Here is a 13,248-nt window from a genome sequence, read left to right on the forward strand (position 1 = left end):
CGCTAGTATATATAGGTGTCAGTGGGGAAAATAGTAAACAGGACATGGAAAGTGCTTTGGATTTTTAAATTCCTCCATTGGAACAGGCCACAATTACATAAAAATTAACAGGGGAAAATCAACACAGTAAAATTACATAGCGATAAAAATGGACACAGCGGAAATAATTTGTATAGCACACAGTAGCCTCACAGAACTGAAGGTTCCAGCAAGTGGCAAGTAGTGATTCACAAATGTCATAAATTATACTCAGCGGTTCCGTACCTAGAAAATATGAGAGAGGAAAACTTGCAGGCACGCACAAGGTACACTTCAGCAATTGGGCAACATACGGCACACTATCCACTATGATACAGCCACTACTAAGAATTCATGTGATGCAGAAGTAGCCTTCCAATCTCGTGAAACTGCTGTGGGCGGAATCAGAAACAGCAGTCTCAAATTGATCAATGTGAACAAAATTCTAACACACTACCATTAGTACTCATCGGGGTTTTATAGATGTCAGCAGTCAAAGCTTGCCGTACAGACTCAGTGGTTTCATCTTCTCTACACCCATGCATGTCGAGAATACCATTATTGGACCTTGTGGCAAGCCCGTTCTTCAAGCTCACACAGGACAAAAAACACTCACTATCGAACACTGTATCACTCGGGTAAGCATGTCAATCATTTGGCATTGGTGCGGGAAGTGCTGGTCAGGAAGATCTTTCCATTACCTGCTTCTCTCCCGGAAAACGCCAGGGCTGCCACACTTTGCTTGCGTCCAATCCATGTTTTCTGCTGAAGCAGATGTGTGGCAGGTGGGCATGCACTGTAGTGCGTCACCACACCAGATTTGGAAAACAGATAGTGAACAGTAGGTCTGTTGGAGCAGAGATTGAAGGGCACATAGGATATACTGATGTATTAAATGTGTGAGGGGAGAGGGGGGAGTTTGATGGGCTGGTAAAGGATTTGTAAAGGGGAGGGTAAATAGTTGCAGAATAGAAGGTGTAGTGTGGAGCATTCAACAATTTGGAGAAAGTGAGAGCACTTTGGTGCAGGGGATACCCAGGCTACACTGGCATAGCAAATGATGGCTATTTTAAAGTCCATGAGTGGGGCTTAAGATCTAGGATGGAATAATGCACAATCAGCAAGAGCTGATAGAGAAAAGATGTTCTACACATTGCATGCCATACCTGTGTAGATCTTGATGACTACATCTGTGTTTGGGGATTGGAGGGGAGGGGGGGGGGGGGGGAGGATTGGTGCATACCAGTCCCTCTGTAAGAAGTTTTGAATATTATGGGCTGTGATCTGGAGTTTCATGTTTAAATTAATTTTGGAGGCAATGCAAGTACGTAAAAACACACGTCACCTATTTGTATATTCCAGTATTTTAGGTTACCATTTATGTGCAATCGAATACAAAAGTTTTCATATATAACTTCATATTCATTTATAAAAATATCTTAAACAAAGATGATGTGACTTACCAAACGAAAGTGCTGGCACGTCGATAGACACACAAACATACACACAAAATTCAAGCTTTAGCAACAAAATGTTGCCTCATCAGGAAAGAGGGAAGGAGAGGGAAAGACGAAAGGATGTGGGTTTTAAGGGAGAGGGTAAGGAGTCATTCCAATCCTGGGAGCAGAAAGACTTACCTTAAGGGGGAAAAAGGACGGGTATACACACACACACACACACACACACACACACACACACACACACACACACACAAGCAGACATCTCACAAGCAGACAAATTTAAAGACAAAGAGTTTGGGCAGAGATGTCAGTCGAGGTGGAAGTGAAGAGGCAAAGATGATGTTGAATGACAGGTGAGGTATGAGTGGCGGCAACTTGAAATTAGCGGAGATTGAGGCCTGGTGGGTAACGGGAAGAGAGGATATATTGAAGAGCAAGTTCCCATCTCCGGAGTTCGGATAGGTTGGTGTTGGTGGGAAGTATCCAGATAACCTGGACGGTGTAACACTGTGTCAAGATGTGCTGGCCGTGCACCAAGGCATGTTTAGCCACAGGGTGATCCTCATTACCACGGTGTAAAACCTGTCCGATGCACCCTCCCACCACCACCTACTCCAGTCCTGTAACCCGGAAGGTGTACACGATCAAAGGTAGAGCCACATGTGAAAGCACCCACGTGATTTACCAACTGACCTGCCTACACTGTGATGCATTCTATGTGGGAATGACCAGCGACAAACTGTCCATTCACATGAATGGACACAGGCAGACAGTGTTTCTTGGTAATGAGGATCACCCTGTGGCTAAACATGCCTTGGTGCACGGCCAGCACATCTTGACACAGTGTTACACCGTCCGGGTTATCTGGATACTTCCCACCAACACCAACCTATCCGAACTCCGGAGATGGGAACTTGCTCTTCAATATATCCTCTCTTCCCGTTACCCACCAGGCCTCAATCTCCGCTAATTTCAAGTTGCCGCCACTCATACCTGTCATTCAACATCATCTTTGCCTCTTCACTTCCGCCTCGACTGACATCTCTGCCCAAACTCTTTGTCTTTAAATATGTCTGCTTGTGAGATGTCTGCTTGTGTGTGTATATGTGTGGATGGATATGTGTGTGTGTGTGTGCGCGAGTGTATACCCGTCCTTTTTCCCCCCTAAAGTAAGTCTTTCCGCTCCGGGGATTGGAATGACTCCTTACCCTCTCCCTTAAAACCCACATCCTTTCGTCTTTCCCTCTCCTTCCCTCTTTCCTGATGAGGCAACAGTTTGTTGCTAAAGCTTGAATTTTGTGTGTATGTTTGTGTTTGTTTGTGTGTCTATCAACGTGCCAGCGCTTTCGAAGTCACATCATCTTTGTTTAAGATATTTTTTTCCCATGTGGAATGTTTCCCTCTATTATATTCATATTCATTTACTTGTTTCTACATTAAGCTAAATATCTGCCAATTCAGAAGTGCCATATAGACTATACCCTTCCTACTGCAATGAAATTCAAATACTCCACAAGTGGTATGACCGAGAGAGGTGGCGCAGTGGTTAGCACACTGGACTCGCATTCGGGAGGACGACGGTTCAATCCCGTCTCCGGCCATCCTGATTTAGGTTTTCCGTGATTTCCCTAAATCGCTTCAGGCAAATGCCGGGATGGTTCCTTTGAAAGGGCACGGCCGATTTCCTTCCCCATCCTTCCCTCCCCCGAGCTTGCGCTCTGTCTCTAATGACCTCGTTGTCGACGGGACGTTAAACACTAATCTCCTCCTCCTCCTCCTCCTCCTCCTCCTCCTCCTCCTCCTCCTCCTCCTCCTCCAAGTGGTATGAAAACTGAAAGAATGTGGACTGTACTAGACAGAGAGTAGGTCATCTTCTGCAGACAGGATCTCCAGAAACCCATTCCTTGGATGGAGCTAATGAATAAGATGATAGATACATTGCTGAAGATGAAAACAAGTAAACCAGCAGCTCCAATGCTGATAAAGCAGGAAACACTGTGGTTTCGTAAGTGTTTGTGTATGCTATCAATCTTAGCCATTTGTTTGAGAACCCCTTGCATTTAAATTGAATAATGTGGACATGGTTCAGTTTTTCTCAAAATCCCAGCTGCTTTATAGTGAGTATCAGAACTTTTTGCTGCCAAAGCAGCCCCTGGAAAGCAAATTTCATCAAAACTGTATTTTTTAATGTTGTTGTTGTTGTTGTTGTGGTCTTCAGTCCTGAGACGGGTTTGATGCAGCTCTCCATGCTACTCCATCCTGTGCAAGCTTCTTCATCTCCCAGTACTTACTGCAACCTACATCCTTCTGAATCTGCTTAGTGTATTCATCTCTTGGTCTCCCTCTGTGATTTTTACCCTCCACGCTGCCCTCCAATGCTAAATTTGTGATCCCTTGATGCCTCAGAACATGTCCTACTAACCAGTCCCTTCTTTTTGTCAAGTTGTGCCACAAACTCGTCTTCTCCCCAATTCTGTTCAATACTTCATCATTAGTTACGTGATCTACCCATCTAATCTTCAGCATTCTTCTGTAGCACCACATTTCGAAAGCTTCTATTCTCTTCTTGTCCAAACTATTTATCATCCATGTTTCACTTCCATACATGGCTACACTCCATACAAATACTTTCAGAAACGAATTCCTGACACTTAAATCTATACTCGATGTTAACAAATTTCTCTTCTTCAGAAATGCTTTCCTTGCCATTGCCAGTCTACATTTTATATCCTCTCTACTTCGACCATCATCAATTATTTTGCTCCCCAAATAGCAAAATTCCTTTACTACTTTAAGTGCCTCATTTCCTAATCTAATTCCCTCAGCATCACCAGACTTAATTCAACTACATTCCATTATCCTTGTTTTGCTTTTGTTGATGTTCGTCTTATACCCTCCTTTCAAGACACTGTCCATTCCGTTCAACTGCTCTTCCAAGTCCTTTGCTGTCTCTGACAGAATTACAATGTCATCGGCAAACCTCAAAGTTTTTATTTCTTCTCCATGGATTTTAATACCTACTCTGAATTTTTCTTTTGTTTCCTTTACTGCTTGCTCAATATACAGATTGATAACATCGGGGAGAGGCTACAACCCTGTCTCACTCCCTTCCCAACCACTGCTTCCCTTTCATGCCCTTCGACTCTTATAACTGCCATCTGGTTTCTGTACAAATTGTAAATAGCCTTTCGCTCCCTGTATTTTACCCCTGCCACCTTTAGAATTTGAAAGAGAGTATTCCAGTCAACATTGTCAAAAGCTTTCTCTAAGTCTACAAATGCTAGAAACGTAGATTTGCCTTTCCTTAATCTAGCTTCTAAGATAAGTCGTAGGGTCAGTATTGCCTCACGTGTTCCAACATTTCTACGGAATCCAAATTGATTTTCCCCTAGGTCGGCTTCTACTAGTTTTTCCATTCGTCTGTAAAGAATTCAAGTTAGTATTTTGCAACCGTGACTTATTAAACTGATAGTTCGGTAATTTTCACATCTGTCAGCACCTGCTTTCTTTGGGATTGGAATTATTATATTCTTCTTTAAGTCTGAGAGAATTTCGCCTGTCTCATACATCTTGCTCACCAGATGGTAGAGTTTTGTCAGGACTGGCTCTCCCAAGGCTGTCAGTAGTTCTAATGGAATGTTGTCTACTCCTGGGGCCTTGTTTTGACTTAGGTCTTTCAGTGCTCTGTCAAACTCTTCACGCAGTATCGTATCTCCCATTTCATCTTCATCTACCTCCTCTTCCATTTCCATAACATTGTCCTCAAGAACATCGCCCCTGTATAGACCCTCTATGTACTCCTTCCACCTTTCTGCTTTCCCTTCTTTGCTTAGAACTGGGTTTCCATCTGAGCTCTTGATATTCATACAAGTGGTTCTCTTCTCTCCAAAGGTCTCTTTAATTTTCCTGTAGGCAGCATCTATCTTACCCCTCATGAGATAAGCCTCTACATCCTTACATTTGTCCTCTAGCCATCCCTGCTTACGCATTTTGCACTTCCTGTCGATCTCCTTTTTTTAGACGTTTGTATTCCTTTTTGCCTGCTTCACTTACTGCATTTTTCTATTTTCTCCTTTCATCAATTAAATTCAGTATCTCTTCTGTTACCCAAGGATTTCTACTAGCCCTCATCTTTTTACCTACTTGATCCCCTGCTGCCTTCTCTATTTCATTCCTGAAAGCTACCCATTCTTCTTCTCCTGTATTTCTTTCCCCCATTCCTGTCAATTGTTCCCTTATGCTCTCCCTGAAACTCTGTACAACCTCTGGTTTTTTCACTTTATCCAGGTCCCATTTCCTTAAATTCCCACCTTTTTGCAGTTTCTTCAGTTTTAATCTACAATTCATAACCAATAGATTCTGGTCAGAGTCCACATCTGCCCGTGGAAATGTCTTACAATTTAGAATCTGGTTCCCACATCTCTGTCTTACCATCATATAATCTATCTGATACCTTCTAGTATCTCCAGGGTTCTTCCATGTATACAACCTTCTTTCATGATCCTTGAACCAAGTGTTATCTATGATTAAGTTATGCTCTGTGCAAAGTTCTACCAGGCGACTTCCTCTTTCATTTCTTAGCCCCAATCCATATTCACATACTACATTTCCATCTCTTCCTTTTCCTACTGTCGATTTCCAGTCACCCATGACTATTAAATTTTCGTCTCCCTTCACTACCTGAATAATTTCTTTTATCTCATCATACATTTCATCAATTTCTTCATCATCTGTAGAGCTAGTTGGCATATAAACTTTTACTACTGTAGTAGGCGTGGACTTCGTGTCTATCTTGGCCACAATAATGCATTCACTATGCTGTTTGTAGTAGCTTACCCGCACTCCTATTTTTTTATTCATTATTAAACCTACTCCTGCATTACCCCTATTTGATTTTGTATTTATAACCCTGTATTCATGTGACCAAAAGTCTTGTTCCTCCTGCTACCGAACTTCATTAATTCCCACTATATCTAACTTTAACCTGACCATTTCCCTTTTTAAATTTTCTAACCTACCTGCCCGATTAAGGGATCTGTCATTCCATGCTCCGATCCATGGAACGCCAGTTTTCCTTTTCCTGATAATAACGTCCTCTTGAGTAGTCCCCGCCCGGATATCCGAATGAGGGACTATTTTACCTTTTTACCCAAGAGGACGCCATCATCATTTAACCATACAATAAAGCTGCATGCCCTTGGGAAAAATTATGGCTGTAGTTTCCCCTTGCTTTCAGTCGTTCGCAGTACCAGCACAGCAAGGCCGTTTTTGTTAGTCTTACAAGGCCAGATCAGTCAATCATCCAGACTGTTGCCCCTGAAACTACTGAAAAGGCTGCTGCCCCTCTTCAGGAACCACATGTTTGTCTGGCCTCTCAACAGATACCCCTTCGTTGTGGTTGCACCTACGGTATGGCCATGTTTATCGCTGAGGCACACAAGTGTCCCCACCAACAGCAAGGTCCATGGTTCATTGGGGGGGGGGGGTTTAATGTTAATGATATTCTAACTAATATTATGTTTTCAAGGGTGTTATTTGTATTATTTGCAACAAACAAACAAAAGTACACAAGTATGTATTTCTCTTTAAAGTCCAAAATGGACACAGTCCATCTTTTTATTCAAGCATCCAATTGCTCTCATATGTTTGTGTCATCTATAATATAAATTGCATTGACAAAAGACTACCATCATATGTGCAATACAACAAAAAACAAAGCTAAATGTTCAATGGATAGATGTGGTAGAATGATACTATTGGCTACTGTGTGTCAAGTGGTTTACTTCCCCTTGCTCCTGTATTTTACACTACCATCTGCATTGTTAAGAGCACACCATTGCAGGAAGGTTCTGAAATTTTTATTCCAATAGAAAATGGTGCACCTTGTAATTCATTAATTATATTTCAGGAAGGGTCTCCAGTGCATAAATACCACTACACTCACTGGTGGAGGACATACGCAACACCAGTGGAGGTGGGAGTTTATTACGAAGCACAGTGTCCAGACTCTCAGGACTTCATAATCGACCAGTTACTTCCAGCATATGAAAATGCCCCAAATCTGATAAGACCTATTTTTATCCCATATGGGAAAGCACATGTAAGTAAAAATACATTCACATACACATTTTAGTCAAGTATTTCTCTGTGTACTGTCTTTCCCAAAATCAATGACTGTGATGTGATGATGGAAATTATTTTGTGTAAATACTAAGCATTCTGTCATAATCTCCTTCATACATAGAACCTTCAACTGCATAATTTAGCAGAGTGATATACTTGAAATTTACATTTGGTCCAATATCCCTTAGTGAAATTAATACTGAAAAAGTTTATGTAACTGAATGTGCAGTGTGGATTTTGTAAGGTCAAAGTACCAGTTTGAAGCCCGTAAATGTTATTTAAATAAAGATAAAGTGTAGTATAACAATGTAACGTATCTGGTCATCATAATTATACATATTTCATCATCTGCTCCATTCCTGACGTTTCTGTAATTGTCATCTGCCATTTGTTTATCATTTTGGTCAATTCTTATCGTAAGGTGACCATCAATGGATTTCCCTCTCATTTTCACTTGTAATTGCCTTGGCTGCTTCACAGTCCATGCCACCTGGATTCTTCCCAACAACACCAGCTTTTCTGAATTGCTGTAAACCCGGCACTGATGTCAATCTTCACTACTCCCTGTCCTTCACTTGCCTCTACACCCTTCCCTGCTCCCACTCCAGCTGCAGACATAACTACTGTCTCCCCCTCCCCCCCCCCTGCTCCCCCACTGCACATCTCCCTAGACCCCTCCTCTCTTCCTCCTGCCCCACTCCAACACAGCCTCCTCGTGCAGCACCTGACAGGCTATTACCCTGTTTTTGCCATGTCCCTGATTGCTCCCAAAGGCAGCACAATAGCTTCTTCTCCCAACCCCATCCTGCTATGCTTCCCTACACCTCTTCGTAACTCCACTACGCACCCTAGCAGAAACTGCTAATAAAGTCAGTCTGGCCTCAGCCCCAAGGGCACCTAGGGGAAAAGGTAGTCAAGCTGCCCTCTCCGCCCCCACCTGTCAAGGAAAGGATAGAATTATAATGCAGTCAGGTAATTTTCTTAAAAAAAAAAAAAATCATTTAAAAGTTGGTACTGTGCAGGTACAATGTCGGAACTGGAACCTTTCATGGCTACTTAAGTTGCCATTTGTCTTCCATAATATTGGGTTGGTGCATAAGTTCATAGCATTTTTCTCTAAGTTTAATAAACACAACAGATACATATAACAGAAACTTTAATCATCAATAATATATTCTCCTTCACCATTTACAACAGTACAACTATAGATATCCCATGAATTTGAAACGAAGAACTTGTTAAGACATGTTCAGAGCACATTTTCATCCAAATGTTCCTTGAAGGCTGCAGTGCACAATGATGTCACAACCCAATTCTTGTATAGCATTTTCTGTCTTTCTATCAGAACGTGGGTGGGCATTATCGTGGAGTAGCATCACTGCACGGAGTCTCCCTAGTGCTTGTTCTTCACTGCATCTGCAAGACGTATCAGTTGTTCAAAATAAGTGTCAGCAGTGATGGTTAAACCTTCAGGAAGCAATTCATAGTACACCACAGCACTGCTGTTCCATCAGTTGCATAACGTTATCTTTTCTGGATGCACACAGGTCTTTGTGTGGGCAGTTACTGCTTTGTTGGGCTCAACCATTCCTTTATTTTCCTCATATTAGCATAAAGACACAATTTTTCATCACCAGTAACAATACAGCATAGGATTGTCATGATTGTTCATGACCAATTGATGATGATCAAGCAGAGATGCACACATGCCACCTGTTTATTTTTCTGATTTTGAGTTAGAGCATGCATAATCGATACACACGATTTTTGAACCTTCCCCATTGGATGAAAATGTTGCACGATGTTGGCATAATCACATTTGCCAGTCCTCAAGTACACTGACATGGGTCATTGTGGATTAATGCAGTTAAACTATCTTCATCAAACCCCAAAGGTCTTCCTGAATGCGGAAAGTCACTAATGTCAAAATGATCCTCCTTAAAATGAGAAAAACATTTTCTTGCCGTGCTCTGTCCAGTGGCATTACCTCCATGCACAACGCATGTTTTCCGGCTGCCCCCACTGCTTTCATGCCTGTAATGGACTCCAATATAAGAATATATCAGAAATGTTCAGATTTCTCCACTTGGCACTCCATTGTCTTGCACCCACAGCTCCAGTCACTAACTCCAAATGACAAGATGAGAATATGTAAACTCAAATAGAAACAGTAAACTACAAATAAAATTGACAATCAATAAATAAATCCTTAGCAACCAAAATACTGGCATACAAAACAAAAATGCCATGAAAAATGTACCAACCTCATATTAAAAATACTCCATACCCCTAGGTCTAGGCCCGAGGCCCCTCCTTTAAATCATGTACGGTGTGGGTGCCCTTACATCTGGGGAATACAGCATTCAATCTCTCAACTGTCAGAAATTCAGGGACAGGTAATGATCATGATCTAGTCATCAAAGTTCTTCTTATTGACAAGAATCTTATGTGGACTGATCATATTCTTCATCTTGATCTAGTGTTGAATATCTGAATGTACGAACTGTTTCATATACAAGCTCAGTTTGGACTCTTATACTATCCACATAGTTACTTCTATTTTGATACTGATGATGTCAGTACTGCATACTGCAATTACTTCCACTCTCTTGGCTTTATAAAGCATCACATAAGCTGCTTTTGTAGATGCGAGAGACAATAAAATACTACCTTGCAGCATGATATCCTGGGAGAACCACATACTGGAAACAAAAGTTTTCACTGCTAAAAGGAGGCAGTCATTGGAGTAAAGTCCTGGATACAGCATAGGCATTTGTATAGAAACATGCTTAGAAAGCTAGGAATTCTGACAAAAAGATGCACACATCCACAGATTATTTTATTTGTAAGTTTAAATTTCTGTACAAACCAAACAACTCAACATCACAAATACAATATAAGAAAAAAGTTTGACCTACACTGTGAGCTGAAGAACCTTAGCATTGTGCAAAACAAACTGCATTACAGCAGTGCAAAAGTGTTCAGTGTTGTCACTCCTCAAATTATTCAATTTTATTTATTTATTTCCATGTTGTGAATATATCTCAGGATATGGAATGTCAGTTTTACAAATTTGTTATGGTGTTATCTAAGTAGCACAATATTCTCATGAAAGTATCTGCAGCTTAGATTCTATAACAGAAAAATAAATTTTGCTGTTAAATCAGTATTACAGAAAAAAAGAAATATCACAGAAAATGTATTATAGATAAATAAGTATGTTTACAATAATAAATAGACAGGTTCACAAATGAAGATTTTTAACCCAGTACTCATTATCTACTAAACAGTTAATTCATGGGAGGGCATTAGAAATCTTACAGCCACTGAAGTGGGCCCCCCTTCTCAATCATAGTCCTGTTTGCATGCCCATAGTGGATAGTCTTTTCTTCTAGTATTGTGTCTACAATATGCACTATTAGGTTTGAAAAGCAGCCTTTAAAATGATTCCTACATGTGGCTCTAGGATAGACTGCACTAATGATTCTTATGGTTCTTTTCTGCACCTACAGCACTTCCCTAGCAAGTGACTAACTTCTCCAAAATACAATTCCCAAAATGCCATGAAAATAATTGTAACAAGCTGATTTAATATTTTCCACATTTCTATAAGAGCATAAGTTGCAGAAATCAGGCTTTTGCACAGATCCAAGATGTGGTTTGACCAGTTTAGCATGCTGTCAGTTTGTAAGCCCCAGGTATTTTGAACTTTCTACCTTAGCTACCATATCTGCAGGTTGCCAGGTTTTTGTCCTGTTCCTTCATCTTTCAAGTTTGTCCAAAACTGGATATAGTTTGTTTTACTGTAATTAACAGGAACTACTTCTGTTAAACAAGTTCACAATATCCATAAAAACATAATTAGCTGACTCAAGTCCGTCTGTTGAATTATCAATAAGCAGCATAGTGTAATCAGGAAAGATGCTGAATTTACAATATTCTGTAAAAATAGGAAGATCATTAATAAAAGATAATAAAAAGTATTGGGTCCAGAACAAAGCCCTGAGGCACTTGACATGTGATGGTAGCCCAGTCCAAAGATGAGACACCTTCTCGACTATCCAGTACAACTTTTTCTTTTTGAAAGATAGGAATAAAGCCACTTCCCTGCTGCACCATTTATTCCTAGATACTTTACATTAAGTATTCGGTGACTACCACAGTCAAAACGTTTTGACAGGTTGTAAAATATTCAACCATCTTCATTTTTTTTTTAATGGATTCCAAAACATTGGTAGCAAATGCAAATACTGCTTCTTTTGGTGATAACCTCCTCTGGAATCCAGACTGACTTTAGCTGGTGATATTATGTTGACTGAGATGCTTAAGAATCCTAGAATGCATTAGTTTCTCTAAGACCTTGCAAAAGCTTGTCAGTACAGAGGTTTCGCAACTTCATACTGAAGCCTTTCAGGAATTACACTGATCAGCCACAACATTATGATCATTGACCTACTATAGAAATAAACCTGTGCAGGCGATGGCGGCATTACGTAGTGAGGAATGACTGCTAATCAAATGCAAGGTGCATGTAGTCTCAGTGAGCATGCTATCTGTGTGTAGAATGGGGAGTTTGACTGAGGGCAGGTTGTTATGGCCCAGAGGCTCGGCAAGGGGATTTTGGAAACTGCACAACTTGTCAGGCATTTGAGGAGTGCTGTTGTGAGTGTCTTAAATACATGGTGAAACCACGTCCAGACATTGTAGGGTTGGTGACCATCCTTCATTATAGATGTTGGACATCATAGGCTGGGCAGACTAGTAAAACAGAACAGGCAGTGAACCGTAGCAGAACTAACATCAGACTTAAATGCTGGACAGAGTAAAAGTGTGTGTGAACACACAATTTTCTGAACACACCTAACAGTGGGCCTCTGCAGCCGATGACCCATGCATGTGCTAATGTTAACACCGCAATATAGGCAAGTACGATTGAAATGGGCACATGACCAATGGCAGTGGATGTTGGTGCAGTGGCAGAGCATTGCACGGTCTGATGAATACCAATATCTTCATCGTGCCGGTCTGAGGGCGCAAATCTGTCATCTTCAAAGGGAACACCTATACTGCGAGACATAAAAAAGTTGGCAGCAGCTCCATTATGCTCTGGGGAACATTCATGTAGGCATCCATGGATCCAGTAGAGCTTGTGCAAGGCACCATGACAGCCATGGAGTATTGTACACAGGTTGCAGTCCACGTACACCTGTTAATGACAACCTTGTTTCCTGAAAGCTGTGGCATTTTTCAACAAGATAATGCACCATTTTACAAGGCCAGGAGTGTGACTGAGTGGATTGAGGAACACAGTGGCAAGTTCCAATTGGTGTGCTGGCCTCTCAAACTCGCCAGAATTGAACCCGATTGAACACATCTGGGATGTGATTGAATTTGACATCAGAGCTCATCATCCCCTCCCCAGATTTATGGGAATTATGTGACTTGTGTGTGCAAATGTAGAGCCAGTTTCCTCCCACAGTCTACCAAGACCTCATTTCCAGAATGAAATTTTCACTCTGCAGTGGAGTGTGCACTGATACAAAACTTTCTTGCTGATTAAAACTGTGTGCCGAACTGAGATTCGAACTCGGGACCTCTGCCTTTCGTGGACAAGTGCTTTACCGACTGACCTACCCAAGCAAATCGA

At 41.3% G+C, this 13,248-nt stretch overlaps 1 protein-coding gene across 1 annotated transcript in view; it reads left to right on the top strand.

Moving 5' to 3' along the window:
• The window catches only part of LOC126210300 (GILT-like protein 1), a 101,525-nt gene that overhangs the window by 47,248 nt on the left and 41,029 nt on the right, over positions 1-13,248 (top strand). The window contains exon 2 of the mRNA XM_049939495.1: positions 7,387-7,578. Within this exon, the coding sequence (XP_049795452.1) occupies positions 7,387-7,578 (192 nt within the window). The remainder of the gene's footprint in view (positions 1-7,386; positions 7,579-13,248) is intronic.

Source organism: Schistocerca nitens, chromosome 10 (genome assembly GCF_023898315.1).
Source record: "Schistocerca nitens isolate TAMUIC-IGC-003100 chromosome 10, iqSchNite1.1, whole genome shotgun sequence".
In the NCBI taxonomy this organism is placed as follows: Eukaryota; Metazoa; Arthropoda; class Insecta; order Orthoptera; family Acrididae; genus Schistocerca; species Schistocerca nitens.